General features: G+C 46.4%; 1 protein-coding gene across 1 annotated transcript in view; it reads left to right on the top strand.

Moving 5' to 3' along the window:
- Positions 1 to 18,172, top strand: part of CUZD1 (CUB and zona pellucida like domains 1) — a 147,997-nt gene that overhangs the window by 25,523 nt on the left and 104,302 nt on the right. Inside the window, exon 2 of the mRNA XM_085601868.1 lies at positions 3,615 to 3,744. Coding sequence (XP_085457994.1) covers positions 3,615 to 3,744 — 130 coding nt within the window. The remainder of the gene's footprint in view (positions 1 to 3,614; positions 3,745 to 18,172) is intronic.

Genomic DNA, 18,172 nt, shown 5'->3' with positions numbered 1-18,172 from the left:
GGGCCAAGGGCTTCAGTGCCACAGCTGAGGAACGGATTTACCTGAGTAGGGGGCTGCCGAGCTAAATACAAAAAAATGTGGTCCCCATGGTGGAAAATGGTGTAGGGCATGTGGGGAGGGTGCAATGGATCAAGGAACCGGAGAAGAAATAGAAGGCTCATGGGTTGTATTCAGTGTATGCAGATGACATGATGAACAAAAATGTAAAGGTACGATCACCGAGTGTGAGCTGCAAAGTTTATACGTTGTACCTTGTTTTTCACTCTTGGTCTGTTTCTTTGATAGAAACATCAATAAAAAGAGTTTAAAAAAACAAAAAATAAAAGCTAAAAAATTGCGAATTCATGGGCTTTCACACACAATATCCCCTTGTTTTGATGCAAAGCCCTATGTAATATATTTTTTGCAAATCCCCAGCACTCGTTCAAACAATAACTTTTCAAATAATAAATAAGATTACAAAAATAAGTACAGAGTATCTGGAATGCAGGTAATGTTTCTTATTCTTTATTTCCTGTGTGTCTCCAGGCTGGAAGATCTCTTAAAACAGTGGCAGCCGACACGTGTTTCGTCGCAAAAAGGGTAATATCCCACGACTTTTTCAAGGCTCTGTCTTAGGAGTAAAAGGCTTATATATCGTGGTTTTAATTCTGTCCCACGGGGGATAAAATCATCTCAATAAAGCCGGTCTGTGTCTCACAAGCCGAGTACGGCACCGTACTCGGCTTGTGAGACACAGACTGTCCTTGATCCTACGACACTCCTATTTGGAAACACGGGATTCGTTAGATGTGATACTGTTCAGCATCCTGACCTTAGGACATCGTATTGTTTGAACAAGTGCTGGGGATTTGCAAAAAATTTGGAAAGTTTTTGTTGGCCTTGGTCACAGAGATTGAATTTTACGGAGGCTAGTGGTTCTCCCCACCCTACGAGCACCGTCACCCAGATATAGCTATCCTAACTAAATAACAGTAATATTTTCTTATTGGCGCCCACATACCTACAAATATACCAATGTAGCTAGTTCTTTGCCCTATGTAATATAATTTGTAAACAGGTTCTGCGCCAAAAAAAGTACACCTCTTTGAAGCAAGACAAAAGGAGAATTTTATTTTCTCCAAACCTTTCTAACTTTGCATGGGTATTGTACTGTACGGTGCATGTAAAAAGTGGGCAACATTTAAAGTAAGTCGAAGCATCATAGTTTGTACTGTAAGAGTACCATTCCAGTAAATAAACCTATGCTAGACAATACACGTCTTTGTACTATGGACTTTGTGTGTGGTTGATGCGAAGCAACCTAATTGTGTGCCAGCACTTTGGAAGAGAGCAGCAGCATCATGTCTTAGTAGATATAATAATACTGTTGCCTAAACGTTAATTGTGCGTGATAAGTGTCAGGGTCTCTAATTTCCAAACCTACCACCATTGCCAGGAGTAAGCCTTCACTACTCACCCAAGGTACACATGAAGAGGAAAGCACAAGAGAGAACCATGAGGCACTAGGGTTAGAGCTACACAGATATATGATATAATAGAGGCAATGCACTGACATTATGAGCAATGGAGGACAAACACAACGTAAATACCTGAGGTATCAGTGGTTAAGTTGATTGGTCTGTTATACTTGTACCTACATTACAAGAGTGGTTTTTGGCTCTCCCGCCTCCTGCACCTCTTTCCCAAACATACACACAAATAAACACCTGCAGATATCAAGGGCAAATACATCTCGGCTTCACAGTTAACATAAAATCTACAAGAATAGAAACGTACTGCACCTCAGCTCTCTTTGTCAAGAAGCGGCATGCTCCGCAGCGCCCCTGCAGGAACACCTCATAAGGATCTGAGCTGAGAAGACCTACAATCAGTGCATATTTTGAGCCGGTGGTTTCCGGTGCTCAGTATCGGCACTTTATTGTCAACAGTGGCTCTCATAGCAGCTGCCACTTGGTGGTGTTTTTTGTCTAATTGTGTGAGAAGCATATCAACAGTTCTTTAATAATTAAATATACAGTCAAATCAGTAATACCTGCCATCAACAAATATAAGAATAGCTTGGGCAACATGTATTAGTCATTTTTTATGTATATTTAAAGTCTGAATAGACACACTTGTATGAGTGTGATGGTACTGTCATCGGCAGCACTAGTGGGGGCAAAGCCTGATGCAAGCTGCAATGGCCTCCTGGCAGGGGCCCTGACACTTCTCTGTTTTGAGTACTGCCTACAAAGTGCTATATAACTAAAGGGTCCATATTCAGCTTCAAGTGCCCTATTATGACAACCTGGCAGAATCATAGCCCATTTTTGGTGTGGGGACACAGGGCAGGACTTTGAATGAAACACAGCGCAGGAAATTGTGTTCGAACAAGTTCCAAGGTGCTGTGAGCAAGCGCCACCTTCTCTGGTGGTGGCCAGTGAGATGTTTAAGGGTTCCAAAAGAAAATTATTTTAAAAAGTGGAGCCAACAAGTATATTGGTACAGCACACTTTTCCACATAGATTGGCCAAATGGCTGCAGACTTTACAGTCCGTTCTGAATAGAAACTCTTGCGATCTTTCATTTCTTAATGGTCTAGCACTGCACCCAGTAGCATAATATCTCTACAGCAACAACTCAGTCTGGGTATTTGTACATTTCCTGCAGCTTCATGAGGGCTACATTCACAATAGGGGACGCAGAGGCCTGTTTAGCCCATCCACCCCAAAACCAGGTCACTCGCTCCCGGCCTACATGGAGGTTTCCCTATATCCCATACTAACAATTGAGGACTGTGCACTTGAAGAGTGAAGGATTCCCTGCTGCTGGGTGGGTGCTTGGGGGAAGGTCTCCTGGCTGCTCGGAGGGCCCGTGTTGTGAGGTTCTCTCTTATTCTCAGTGTTGCCTCGTGATGACAGTTTCCATGTCACCAAACCTGGCCATTTCTACAAGTGTCGTTTTGCTGCTCAATCCAGGTCCTCACTGAGAGTGTGAATGGACTCATGGCTCCTGTCCAGATGTCAGGGTCTGCATGCTGCTTAGTGCACCCCGCAACCAGATTCTCCAGGGTGTAGAGTTTATTTACATGATGAGAGCGCCTCCTTGACACTCGAGTCGGCCACTCAATGAGCCTGGTGGCTCCAACCACACACCACCTAACCTGATAATCCCAGTACTTTGCTGGACCTCTAGGGACTAGGTCTGCCACTGTACCCAAAACACCTACATTGTTCTCCCTTCATAAGATGTTCTAGCCTTTGACAGCTAGTCTTATCAATTCATAAATCTCTGAGTTGAAGCCCCTCCCTCTATTAGAAAGGGAAGCTGTCACGCAGGGAGTCCTCTGACCTGGAATGGGATACCAGTGGCCGTTTGGCAGCCTCAGGTTCAGGGTCTCAGCAGGAGGAAGCTTGAGTCCTGCTCACTGTGGTTTACTGAAAATGACCTCCCACAGTTGAGGCTCCATTTCTACTGGTAGAACCTTTCTCTGCTCAGGATGTCACCCTCCAGTTGCCAGATGGTGGCACCGCCGGGAGACAAGTGGAGGTGATGTCTGTGTGGCAGGCATGGGGTGAAGGCAGCAGCATGCACTGGGTGAGACGTAATGCCTATCTTCTGTTTTCTTCCAGCTAAGTGTGGAGCCAATTTGCAGGACCCCTGGAAAGCCTTACCTCTAATATTGGAATCCAATGCAGATTGCACCTGGACTATCACGAAGGAAGACAACAGAACCATTAGACTCATCTTCTCAGACTACAAGTGAGTACATCTTCATTTCTATCAGGAAGGGCAGGTGTGGGAGTGATGAATCAGTTTACCAAGCTCCCAAAAAGCGCGAGGCCAGGGGAAATCTTTAGTGCCTACTTCTGGTCAAAATGACTCAAGGGGTGAAAGCGAAAGCAAGGAGACACACGAGTGAAATGATTGACAAAAGGAGTGAATAGTGCACACAGGCCCGAGGGGTGAGAGAGAAAAGCAGGCAGAAAAACGGGTGAAACGATTGAAAAAAACGAGTGAAAAGAGCAGAGAGGCACGAGGGGTGAAAGAGAAAGCGAATAGAAAAACAAGTGAAAAGATTGACAAAAACGAGTGAAAAGAGCACGGGGTGAAAGAGAAAGCAAACGAACAGAAGTGAAAATAGTCTAACAAAATCAAGTGAAAAGAGCACAAATGGCACAAGGGCTGAGAGAGAAAACAGGCAGAAAAAAGAGTGAAAAGATTAACAAAAATGTGAAGTGAAAGACTAATAGTCACCGAAGGGTTAAAGAACTTGGCCGATGCCAAGGATCGGGTGAAAGAGAAAGGGGAAAAAGCTAGTCAAAAGTGGGTAGCAGAAGAGAGAGAGCAGAAGGAGAAAGGCGGGAGCCTCGAGGCAAGGGAGATGCGAAAGCCGAACCCAAGGGCCTTGACTTGTGGGAGGACCGGTCACAGGTATAAGTGGGGGCTGGGCCAAGGCACCTGCCCTTTGCACACAGGGTTGTTCCCTCTCCTTCTGTAACCTTCATAGCCACGCCCAATGCCTCCCTGGTGTTACTTGGCGTATATTCAGTTCCAACCTTTCAGTTTCAGGACGTGGGCTGAAAGCAAAAAGTAAAACTGCTCAAATAACGGGCATCAAAGTAACACGGAAATGAGGGTGCCATTGTAGAATGTGGCTGTGGCTGAACTTATGTTATAGGGAAGTGGCGGCTGGTCCATAGGGGCGCCGGAGCGGCGCCCCACTTCGCATATCAACACAAAAAGAAACTGCTCACTGCAGTTCGGGCAACAGGAATGTAAGCAGACGAATTGACAGCTTTCACAATTTGTCTGTTTACATTTCCGGCCTGTGCTTCACTCGGGTGAAAGACGTGCGCATGTCAGCGCACAGCGAACGCAGGCGAGAGCAGGAATCCAGAAGATGGACTGCGCATGTGAGAGAGGAGCGCTCTTCATTTGAGCTTCTGACTCACATTCACATCCATTAGGTATGCTGCGCATGCCTAGTGTCAGGGCTTTAAGTGGGATGAAAAAACTGGGGAGGGGCTCTCAAATGGGCGTGGTCAATGTAATTAAGGGCGTGGCTTAAAACACGTAAGCTAAAAATCTGTGTTTAGCACAGTGTGCCGCCCGACTTGTATTTTGCTGTTCATGTCATTGCGTCCAGATATATGATACAACAAGTCACATCATACCTACAAGTCAGGACTGTTAGCTTTGTCATTGGTTACTAGTTGCATAAGATAAATAAGCAGCAACTATGGATTGTTATAATATTGAAAAAACGTCCACATAAAGCCCTGGTGCCACCAGGACAATGTTGCTGCTCCTTAGTTTCAAAAAGAGAAGGGAAATCCAGAGAGAAAATGACTCTCAGAACTATTTCCCTTCCTCTGCAACGCTCACCACGAGCACATCGAGGTGCCTGCTGTCACTGCAGTCCGGAAAAAACAAAACGAACCGTCTGTGTCAGGGCAGAAAACAGAGCCCGATAGAGACCTGTTTGGAGGCCCCCTTAAACAAGCATTTGCCATGCAATAGGTCTCGCATTTATAGGTGTTTGAGCTATTGGCATTGTAAATGACAATGCTTTTTATTTAAGTTTGGTTTTTTTAAAACATAAATAAAAGGCACTGTCATTTATAATGCCAATAGCTCAAACTCGTATAACTGCTGCGAGATTTAAATGATATAGCGCTACATACCCCCGAATAGCGCCGAGAAGCGTGTGTTTTTGACTCCCTCTGGGGGGGCTAAGAAAACATTTCGGGGGGGGGCTGAAACTTTAAGCAATCGGTAGAGTGGAGCTGCAGGGGCTCTTAGAAGGGGTGAAACAACAGCGAGGCCTCATTAACATGTAAATGGTCTTTTAAAGACCTGTGAAGTGCTCGGGTGCGGCTGTGTGTGTGCCCGGAAGCTGTCTCAGCCCGGGCTGCCACACACGACGGGGGGGGGGGCTGAAGCCCTGTGAGTCCAATGGGTGTTGCGCGCCTGATTCGCCACTTCGCACATCCTGAAGGAAGTCCCCTGCGACAGCCCGTCCGAGGTGGTCTCCCAGCCGTCTCATTTATGCGGAAGCGTGGTCTCGCGGTCGTGGGGCGCTGGGGTCGTTCAGCAGCACACCCTTCATTTGTGCAAGAGCGGGGAGTTAGACTGGGGTAACTTGCAGCAGTCTGGACGCGTCCTGCCTGCCCCTGCCTGCGCGCTGGGCTTCCAGGCAGGCCTCCGGTTTGCTATGGTGCTGCATACAATGCCATGAGAGAGCAGTGTTTCCCTCTCCCTGCACTAAGCAAACACGGCTACTCCTCCAGTCTGCCCGTGGCCCGCTCGTGTGATAAGCAGAGGCTCCTCGCGCATTGTGAATCATGTTCAGCCGCCAGGGTTGTGTCGTGATGCGTGTACGCATGCACACCTGACGTTCACACCGTGTTCCTCCTAGCGGCCGAGGGAATTGTATACAGGAAACTGTAACGCAGTCTCTAGAGAGCCTGGAAATCACAGGCCCTCAATCATTTAAGACCTCTTCTGTCGCAAAGGGAAACATGATATTGTCAGCGATGGTTCTCAATCTGCACACTACTCAAATCAACGTTCACCGCTGAAAAAACGGGGACAGGGCAAATAGCGTGTACACGCATGTTACATTGAAGCTGCCGTTCATTGGGATGAGGCGAGTTTAAATTCAATTTTTAATAAAAAGTTTGAATCGCTTAAACGCAATTTCTCATTCCACGTCCCCTCTGTTTGTGCCTCTCTGCGGTGTGGCAGGGTCGCAGGTCCGTGCAGCGCCGTGGCTTCACGCCTTCTCGTCTTTTGTGATGTCATGCGTCATAAAACCATTCAGAGCTTCTGGACTGTAGCTCTAACAACAGCTCTTTCAGACCCCCCTGCAGCCATCTGAGGGTGTCAAAGGAACATCTTTAGCGTAACAGTGCCACCCCCAGAGGTTCACCCAAGCTGTGAATAGAATTGTGGGCATGTATTTGTAGGGGGTCTGGTAACGGCCGCTTTGATGTCCTCAGTGGCCGCGCGGCTCACTGAGGACATCAAAGCGGCCGTGAAAGTGATCAGGCAGTGCTTTTCAGGCTGCCAAATGGTGCGCGCGCCCGGCGCACATGCACTGTATTTGGAGGCCTGAAAAGCACTCGTTTGCACTTCCAGATCCCCCTTTAACAAAAGCTCTCGCGAGAGCAGCGCTAAAGCGCGGTCTCAGGCGAGACCTAAAAACTGCCGGTGCTCAGACCCGGTGAGACCCGGCCCACTTAAATCCCTGCCTAGTGTAGTGCAGCCGTCTCAAGATAGGATCCTGCTCAGGCGGGGATGTGTTTTTCACACAGTCACCCCATGCCCTGTCAGATGCCAGGATACAGCCGAGTAAACAAGGGTCAGCTGCCCCCAGTCGCAGATTTGGCAGTCAAAGTATTTCCTGTTGAGCGGCATGCCACGACCACTAGAGGCTTCAAAGTTCGACCAAGAGTACGGGACCGGAGGAGATGCCTGGTAAGTTTAATTTTTATTTTATTCATTAAATTAACCCCCCCCCCCCCCCCCCCTCCCCGAGCCATGTCGGCCGGGACTGGAGTACATGTTGTCCATGTTTCCATCTTAATTGGCTCCAACCTTCGCATCAGGTGTGTTATGAAATATTGAATCTAACACATTCATGTGGTCAAACTCGGTTTTGAATACACTGATTTTAGCCTGATGTTGAGATCCGGAGTTGCTGCGTTGTCTGTTTTTAATAAAATTGTGAATACTCTGCCGTAGCCACGGAAGTGAAAGGCATGCATGTTTCTCACGACTGGCACTCACTGGCCCTGCGCTTTCCTCCTCTTTTTTTTTACCCATCCTCACATCTTCTGGACACCACGATTAATCTCTGCGGACTGGCTTATGATAATATGGCAGGGCCTAACCTGGCCGCTTCATCGGGACAGCAGATGGGAAAGGAAGGGGTGGTCGGTTTCCACTGTAGAAAAATAAAGATGTGTTCTGAGAGAGAGATTAAAACAAGCATTTGCAATGCAGTAGGTCTTGCATTCACGCGAGTTTAGGCTATTAGCATTGTCAAGGACAATGCCTTTTATTTAAAACATAAATAAAAGGCATTGTCAATTACAATACTAATAGCTTAAACTTGCGTGAATGCGAGACCTATTGCATTGCAAATGCTTGTTATTTTTCTGTTTGCATTAGCATTATTGCTTGGTTTAAGCATAAAAAAAACGCCATGTCATTGATTGAGAGACGATTTATATGTATACCGGGCCCTACGAGCCATGTTGTGACCGAAAACTTTATAAAAAGTGTTGTGAAAAAAAAAACATTCCACCCTTTCCCATTTTAATTTCCAAGATATATTTAATTGGAGGCACAAGAAGGTACAATCACTTGAACGAAGCAATGGATGAAGCCTGGACATTGCGATTTCGGCCAGAACATATCAAACCTACTGACTATAATCTGGGTATCATATACCTGGTTCGCTTCAGAAGCCTGGGTATTTTTTTTAAAACATAGCAAGCTTGGCGGGGACTTTGGGCTGGGTCAGGGACAGTACTTGGAATACGCTGTACTGTCCAACCCCCTCAAAGAGATATGGCCCACACACCCCTTGATCCCGAAACACAGGCTGACCTCATATGTAATACTTACATGTGGAGCTGGTAAATTCCTCATTTCCCTCTTGTCTAAGGCCATGAGGGCAGATGCAGTTGATCGGCCCCAAGGGCATTCGCCAGATGGAACACGGATCTGAAGGAGCCTCTGGAGGTGGGGACTGGAGAACAGTGGACGCGCTCACACTCACGATCTCACGCAATGCCCGCTTTAGGCTCGTCCATTATTATTATGCGCATCGCACATACATGACCCCAGAGAGACTACATTGCATGGCTCTGCTGCCGCTCCGGTGTACTTGTCCATCGTGCTTTGCTTGGATGATGTGCCAGGCGGCTTATCTTTCGCCATGGTATACTGTAGTGGAGTAGGGGGTGGTCAGGATGCGGAGCCAAAAATATCCTGTTGTTCCACGCTGAGGTAAGTTGTTATCTCTGGTTACTCTCTACAGTGAGCTGCGATGGGGGGGTCGGCCAGGGGGGGTCAGCCAGGGGGGTCGGCCAGGACGGGCCACATCAAACCTCATTTGACCACCCCCACCTTCCCTAGCGGGCGCCAATCCACCGCCCCAGGCCCGGATGTACCCATGGGCAGGCTGTCTGGAGCGTGTCCCTGAGCAGGGTGCACTATTTAGCCGATACCAGTCACTTCACTTTAGGTCCATCCAATCTCACACTTCCCAGCACGTCTACGACCAGGGGGGGAGGGGGACACATCCATGCTACCATGCCGCCACCCGAGCTGACCGCCGAGGTCTCAAGGGATTTTATGGTACAGGGTGAAATATTTGTCTGGGAGTTTTACCCCCACATGGCAGCAAAGGGCGGGTCTCCTCTTACACGTACCCCACCTTAGGCCCCCAACCGGTGCAGCCTCATCACCGTCGTGGCCTGATTTGACTGTCCAAAAACGTATGCAGGGGATCGAGGTAGGCCTTTCACATCTTCACCCCACTCAACAGCAGCCACTTCGCCATAGTGGGCGCAACATAGTACAGCGGCCCTGGCGCACCCACCACAGCAGCCCGCACCTCCACAGTCTGCAGACCAAATCCGGGGGAGTCTCAGGGAAGCCGATCCGGCGCGGCCAGGCCCAGAAATCTATGTCGCCCACACACCACAGCCGGGTTCATCCACCGACGCTCCGGCCTCGCGTCCTCAGCCGAGGCCGCCCACCACACAGCCACACCACGGATGCTGAGCCTGAATGCCTGAGCCCAGAAATCTGCATGGCGTACACCGGCCCCCGCACTGCGGACCGGCCGCAGAAGTCCCGGCAGTACAGGTCTACTGCCTCCAGCCACGCACCTTCAGTCGCTGCCTCCGATGGCCTCACCTTCGGGAGCACAGCTGCTACTGCAGCTTTCTGTCGAGCAGGCGTCTATGAAGGCCGGCATAACGTCTAGTCCGAGGCCGCCCGCTATGCAGCCGCACCACAGCCATCAAGTATCGGCTGTACAGCCACCGGAGCTCACCGGTAGCAGTAAAGGAGTGTCCCTGGGCACCACCAAGTCTCAAAATGAGAACAAGCACGGTCCGCTTTCACTTTCCTCCGTTGTGAAAGCTTTCTTGTCTTTATGGGACCATGTGTTTAAACACATGGCCCCATAAAGATAAGAAAGCTTTTACTTCAGCCGGAAAGCGGACGAGCCCGTCCAAGTGGGCCGGCCAAAAAGTGGAAAAGTATACGTCACGCAGTGCTCTTTCCCAATGGCTGGCCACCGTTTATCATAAACGGTGACGCCGGCCAATGGGAAAGAGGGGCGTGGCTTGAAACCTTTTACAGAATTCCCTCTAAATCATTAAATCTCACCAGCGAGACTACGCATGTGCGCAGCCCACGCAGGCGAGACCTAAAAAGGGTCCTGTGTTCCTGCCCTTAAACCTTTGATCTGCTTTCACTTCAGAAGGGAGCCCAGACATGTCAACAGCAAGAGGAGTACTAAGAAAAAAATTGTTGCAGGAAGTTAAAGACGAACAAGGACTCCCGCTAGTGAAGGGTTGGAGCCTGGTATCAGTGCTGCGCTGCTGCGTGCCGATGGCCAGGACTATCTGCTGTGCCCTTTCAGTGAGATGTCAGCGTGGCCTCTCATGGCAGTGCGGGGCGAGTGCTATATACCCTAGGAAAACAGCGCGCACTGAGCTGTGCGCTTCTCTGACAGGCCGAGGCTGTGACCCCCCAATGAGGTCTTAAGGAGACAAGGCTGCGTGCTGTGTCCCTTCTAAGGAGACACAACACACAGCCTTGTCTCCTTAAGAGGGACACAGCACACAGCCTGGACTCTTCAGTAGGGACGCACTGCACAGTGGGGTCCATCCATGACAGTGTGGAGAGAATGGAGCCTAAGGGCCAGAGCTCCCGACTTCTGAAAAGGGTGGGGTATCTGGATTGAGTGTCACTCTCGACGTTTCACAACATCCTGTGAATTTGCGCAAATCACTTAATCCTGGAGTCGAACAAAAATTTCACCTTTCCTGTTTGTAAGGTAACTGGGGCTTCAATACATTCAGTGCGAATTAGCGCTATTTAACACTGATAGAAACAGACATTTCTCATAGTTTGTCACTGTGCGCATTGGAATTTTTCTTGTGTGTTCCTTCATAAACTTGCTGTGCCTGTGATTGTGAAACCTATTGTTATGCGGGATGATGGTTACTTATCGGCTGAAGTAACCACTCGTTTAGACTCGTTTGCATAGCACTCTGACCTCCAGAGAGCTGGCTTAGTATTATTATTGTGAAAATGTGATTTACATGCGAGCGAGAGGGGCCACTGCAAGCTGTTTCATAGTTTTTCACAGTGGACTTGAGCTGCCGTGTAATTCCGTCTGACTCCTCCTGAACCCTGGCATCAGCCCTGTCTGCTGTCTTTATGGCCTGACAAATGGCTTGCATGCAGCCTACATAATAACCTCACTGGTTTGCTGACTTCAGGCACAGACAAATGCAAGCAGTAAAATTAAAGCCATTTGCCAGGACATAAACTAACAAAAACACAGGGCCTGTCTGGTGACAAATTTGATTGAAAATTAACCATTGCCCACTCTTTTTTCCCCACATTTTCCCGGGGGTGACCCCCCCCCCCTTTCCTGGGCTCGCTCGCTACAGGGCGCTCATCCCAAACTTTTCCACCTCTCCACTTTCAAATGTCACCAGCCGCCACTGGGACAGTGAATACACATTTTGCTGCCCTGTGCCGTTGCTATAGTTCAACTAGTCATTACTGAGCCCTTCTAGCAAGCTCAACACCATTTAATTCAGTAGCAGTTGACTAGTGCCACCTTAGACCAAAACTAAACAAAGCTGATGTTAACAATGCTGCATATTGAAGCAAGGGGCAAGTTATGTAATCACTTATGTTTTGGATGTATGAACTGCAGATACAGTTGCATGCCTGTCTTTTGGTGCATGTTTACGTTGATATCTACTTCAATTTCACTGTCTGATACACTTCCTCTAATAGCTCCTTAAACATCTGTGAAGGATAAAGCTGTATATTTAAATGAGTCAATTGTAATCCTCGACTTTCAGAAAATACTGGAGTATTTGGAAGAGATTCCCATGATGGTACTCGCTTGTTGAACTCTACAGGTCCTATTAATAAAATAGTTGTATAGTGTTGAGGGATATGGGCACATATGTACCAGACAGTGCACGTACCAGAGTCATAGAAAGTGAAAGCCAAGGTGAGTTAAGTTTAGGATTTGCTTAGCTACACTGATTCACACAATTTACAGGTTTAACTATTACCACAAATGCACTCAATTTACCAACCTCAAAATAATTCAAAGCTGAGTTTGCACTTTGGGATTTGAGTTTTTAATCCAGAGGTGACATACTATGGACTGTAGTCACAAAATCAAACTACAAGTGCAGATTTACTCATGTGTAAATTTACTAATACACAACTAGGTGTAAGTCTACACAAGATACAATGCGGCAAGACCATGTTGGGGCAGGACACTTCTGATGATTGCCAGTCCCTAGCTACTAGTCAATCTGCCACATATGAATGCTACCTACGCAAGACTCCCCTTCATACAGTCGTCAAACTACAGGTACCTCTGCAAAGTCATCTACACATTCCTCTGCACCTGCATAGATGCACCCGCAATAGAAGACCACTAGTGAGGAACAGCTCTCCCACCTTCATTAACTCCTACTCCAGACAAGCTCCCAGATGGAAACCCTCTCCATGATGGACAACCTGCTGGGTAAGTCAGATAGTCAAGCATGCGGGTGGGGGGCCTGCCTTGGATAAATTATATTCTCTAGGAGGAAACATGTTTTCAACAATAGTCCACTGTGAGGGGAAACATTTATGCAATGTGGGCAATTCTCCCTGGGATAGCAGACAACTTTAAAGGACTCTCTGAGATGATAGCAACATCTTCATAGTTTGAGGAAAGAGATTGCAAGAACAACATGCAATGACCATGACGAATTTAGAGGCACTTACAAAAATACCAATTTCAAGTTTCAGGGCCAAGTCACTCACAAGATTCAAGAGAGGCACCACAACCTCTGAGGCGAACACCACCCCAAACCTTATTGTCAGTCCCCTTGCAACAATGACAAAACTACCACCTCTGCCACAAACACCTCCACCACCATCACTTCCACCACCTCAACCAGCACCACCTCAGCCACCTCCAACTCCACCAGCATCAACTCAACCACCACCAATACAAGCACCATCACATGCAGACTCACAACTAGACTCACAACGAGTACTGCATAGGCTGCGTTATAGACTAAACCCCAAAGAATTAGAACATTGGAGTGCTGGGAACTCCACTGATGACAATGGAGTGCTCCAGGCTTCTAATGGCTGGTAAAAGCCCGGAGCTCCAATATTTGTCGTTCACAGCTGTTGCTGTGAACAAAAGCCTCATGGAGCCCAAGGGGATTTAAATCCCCTCAGGCTCACTGAGGCCTTTCTTTTATTTGTTAGAACATTTTGTCCTGTAGTGGCGGAATGTTCTAATAGCTTTAAAGCCAGCTGTAGCTGGGCTACGCTGGCCATTAGAGGGCCGCTCGCTTGTTAAAGGCCCTTGCCTTTGGCTCAGGCCTTTAACACTGGAGCGGGCCTTTAATGGATGGTATATCCCGCTAAGGCAGGCTATAATGCTATATTAGAACATTGGAATGTTGGGAGCCCCATTGAAGACAATGGGCTGCCCTGGGCTTCTAATGGCTCGTAAAAACTCGGAGCTCCAGCATTATAATGTTTGTCGTTCACAACTGTTGCTGTGAACAATGGGCTCAAGGAACCCGAGTGAATTTAAATCCCGTCGGGCTCACTGATGCCTTTTTTAATTTGTTATAACATTCTGCCCTTTAGTAGTGGAATGTTCTAATAGCCTTATAGCTCTTTGGCTTGGGCCTTTAACAGTGGTACAGGCCTTTAATGGCTGGTATCGACCAGTCAAATCCAAAATTTACACACACTCGTTGTTCCTGGGCATTTCTGAAGCTGACCTCTCTGACGGCAATTGAATTGGCAATGCACTGTGCTGAAAATGTTTCAGGAATGTAAAATAAGGCACTGATCCTTAAAAAGTATTACTCAAGGATTATTTTGGTTTGTGATGTGTACTGATTTTTCCAGGAGGTCCTGGAAGACGACATTCATTTAGTTACGTGTTCCATATTTCGAATCTCTGCCTACCATGCTGAGGGATCATGCAGTTTCTTTTAAGCATTAGTACATTGGAATGTTGCAAGGTCTATTGAAGAAAATGGTGTGCTCCAGGCTTCTAATGGCTGGCAGAAGCCTGGAGCAGCAACATTACAATGTTTGTCTTTCACAGCTGTTGCTGTGAACAAAGGCCTCACCGAGCCCAGGGGGATTTACAAATTAAGACATCCTGCCATCTGGGGGTGAATGTTCTAATAGCCTTGTAGCCCTCCGTAGCGGACTATACCGGCCATTAAAGGCCTGCTTGCTTGTTAAACGCTGGAGCAGGATTTTAATGGCCGGTAAAGCCCGCTACGGTGGGGCATATGGCGACATTGTCATATTGATCAGGCAAAGCGAAAATAAATAGTGTGTTTCATCAGTTGGTAAAATCAATTTGGACAGGGTTGGGTAAATAATAAAAGCAGATCAGGAAATATCAGGGACAAAATCTGTATGCACAGAGGCATAACGTACAAAAATATATTGAGAAAACAAGGGCCCACATAATGAGTCCTTACATTTTAGTAAAACATCTTAAAACAAGTCTAATAATCTAAAGAAGGTCTAAAGCCACTGTCTATATTAAGAATAAAGTCAGTACCCCAAGCTAGCGGGGGAGTCAGAGTCATGTTCCTGGTTTGGGAGCAAATGCTTCTGGCAATCATCTGGTTTATTTTTCAACACAAGATTTAGCTTCTCCTCAAAGGCTGGCTTGTCATTGCAGGATCGTACCCCTTGGCAAATGTGATTTGCAGGGGAGCTGGGGTAAACAAGTATAGCGGAAGAACTGGGAAACTGGGCTACAGAAAGTAAGTTGGGTTGGGGAGGCAGACAAGACATTATGTTGCTATCAAGGAGGTCAAGAGGGTACATTAAGTCCATCACTGACTTTTGCAGCACCCTTTCTTCTCCTACTTACCCCCAGACATCCAGAGAGATTGATACCTGAACCTCTTCAATAGGCCTCAGGGCCTACTTGATAGAATTCAGAGATACGTAATCGAGCGTAAGGCAGTGGCAATACTCGAGGGCTCAGGGACGTCAGGTATGAAAGTGTCATGCAATTGCAGGGCTTGTTTAGGACAGGCACTTGGCAGAGGAGCAGGAGAAGAAAGTGGAGCAGGGGTTGTAATGAGAGACCCTGATGGTATGGGGGCTTCTAGAGGTAAATAGGGAGCGGGAGCAAGCCTGGATATTGATGGGATGTGCTTTATAGACACCCCTGGAAGTTCTTCCTCAAAACCTGCAGAATTTTTTTTCTTTTGCTGTCTTGTGGTGCCCAACTCTTCCACCCCCACAGTTGACTCAAGAGCCTCCGCCCAGAGTCTTTTTTTGATGGAGTATCTTTGTCTACAGGCTGGCACGTTTTCCCTACTGGTCTCAGATTCCTCTTCCTCTCTGGTGGCGGAAAGCTGTTGACCCCACCTTGCAGTTGAGGATCAGAATGGTTGCCCCACGTCCTCCTGTGATGCCCCTTGGCCAGCTCTGTCTGCTTTAAAAGAATGAGTACAAAATAAAAGAAAAGATAAGTGCATATGTCCAATACTTCATATATTATAACACATATCTTTTTCTGAGATATTATATCTCTAAATCAAAGATTAATTGACGTTGTAAAGACTTTCACTGACATTTGCATAGCAATGTGTAAGTCAAATTTAAAAACTACCAAAATTATTAATAACTTTTGGAAAATAGGTGGAACATTTAAGTAAGTTATATCAGTGCTTCAGTGTAGAATATTTTTGTGAGCGAAGCCATGAAATGAAATACAAATCATAACAAGCAAGGAGAAAATTATGTCCATATAATCTTAGCATGCTGCCCATGCTAGATATTTGTATGTTGAACAAGACCTCGTCATTGTTACCCTGATGCTAAATAAATTAAAAATATATTTGAAAAAAATTGATTTCCTTCAAAAACCATTGTGTGTGTTTAATGCATTTTAAAAGTAAGTTAAAGTTACACAATGTCAGTCTTATACACATATTTTGCCAAAATAGAAATCTAACATGAGTAAAGTGTAAACTTATGTTGGATATTTATCTAGACAGGAAGTAGGACTCTAAAAAATACATTGCCATCATGCCAACTTCAGATGAATCATTTTACAAAACATCAGGGCTGCACTGAAAAAACAAGCCATGGCCATTTCCTGCAAAACTGACATCGAAATAAATGGGAGATGCTCCTTATGCGCCCCTAATCGTCAAATCTTATGAAAATGTCAACACCCACACCTTCCTCAAAGAACCTTTAAATAGATGTTCATGTTTATGCCTCAAGCTAATGGCTCTACGGATTCCAGAAAATCGAACTAATTGGGCGAAACAATCGAACTGTCAACATTGTAGATTTTGTGACTACAGGCAAGAATCAATGCAATGCTGCACTAGGTTTGTCTTCGCTCGATTTCTTAGATCCGCCACCGCTCTGTATAAAATCATTCTGCAGACACTTTTTATACTTACTGATTTTATATTTGTTTCTTTTAACAATTGCGCTTTTAAATGGTGCTATTGTATCGCTTTTAATTAATTGCCACAGTAAAGTTTTATACATAGACAATGCTTGTCTATGCATGTTATCACTATTAAAGCGCAGCCTAACTTTACATCTATGATGTGTCTCAGTTTTGGTTTTTTTAAATCTGGTCCTTCTAGATTATTGTTAAATCACCCAACCATCTTTGTTTCAAAAGATCCAGCAGAAACTGTAGCGTATTTAGCTATAAATGAATAGGAGCAGCTCCTTGAATCTGAAAATTCAAACTCATTTTCAAGTTTTAAGATTACCCCAACTCAGATGACTTCACTTCACCTCTTTGCTATGTCTCCCTGAGGCAGAGGGGTTTCTTTGTGCGACTTCTCCTTGTCAGCAATTTATGTGAGGCAACAAGAAAGTCTAGGACTCAGAGTAATGAAGAACACTATTACAGAAACAGGTCATTACGTGCACATCTGCAAATGATGGCGTGGAATGAAAGTCTGTGGGAAAGCCGGGGTAGTGGCAATACAAATATCCTATAGTGATTAACTTGGAAGGCTGCCCTGGAGGTGGACCCCCTTCACTGAATCTACGCAGGATTGGCCGTGGAAGAGCATCCTTGTTGCCTGTTATGCCCAGTAAGGGGTAGATTTCCAAACATTTTGCGCTGGGACAAAAGTGACACTAACAGGAACAAAATGTTTTTTTACCAATTTACTTTCCAGCGCAAAACTTGTTGGAAAGTACCCTACAAGTAACGCAAAGATGCACAAAGCATTGCTTTGCATTACTTAGCGCCAAGGGGGAGTTACATGGGTGGTACATGGGGGTTTCCATGCAACCAACCATGTCTTTTGATGGAAAACCCCATTTTCAAACAATTGTGGCAGGATTTAGCGCCAAAAATTAATGCAGTGTGAAAAGAAGCATTAAGAGGAGAAATGTTTTTATTTCTCCTTTCTTTTCCTACTTTGCCTGCGTGCTGCACTGACCAGCACACTTACAAAGTGAGAAAAGTGTTTATGTTTAAACTTGTTTAGGCATAGTATTGTGTACAGGAAGGATGGCCTTCCTTTACAAAACCTATGCGAGACTCAGACATGCACCTTAGCGCTATTGCGCTAAGGTGTGTGCCAGGCGTACGGCAGCTGAAATCTGTTCCGGCACTTGGAAAAGGAAGGAGAGCGCCATATCTCTGTAGATATGGTGCTCTCCAGCTCCCTTCCTGTCACCCAATGCAGTGCAGCATTTTTGGCTGCTGCACTGCATTGCATGACTTCTTTGAAAACCTTCCCTTAACTGCCCAAGTGGCTCAGAATCAGTCACCAATAAAGGGCCTATCATATCATTGGGGTAACTGTTAGTGACCCCAGCTTGGGCTCCAGTGATTCAAAGGATGATGGAGAAGTAACTGATG

The sequence above is a fragment of the Triturus cristatus genome, chromosome 1_2 (assembly GCF_964204655.1).
Source record: "Triturus cristatus chromosome 1_2, aTriCri1.1, whole genome shotgun sequence".
Lineage (NCBI taxonomy): Eukaryota > Metazoa > Chordata > Amphibia > Caudata > Salamandridae > Triturus > Triturus cristatus.
Note: the sequence above shows the minus strand (reverse complement) of the source record. Positions and strands in the feature narration are given on the sequence as shown.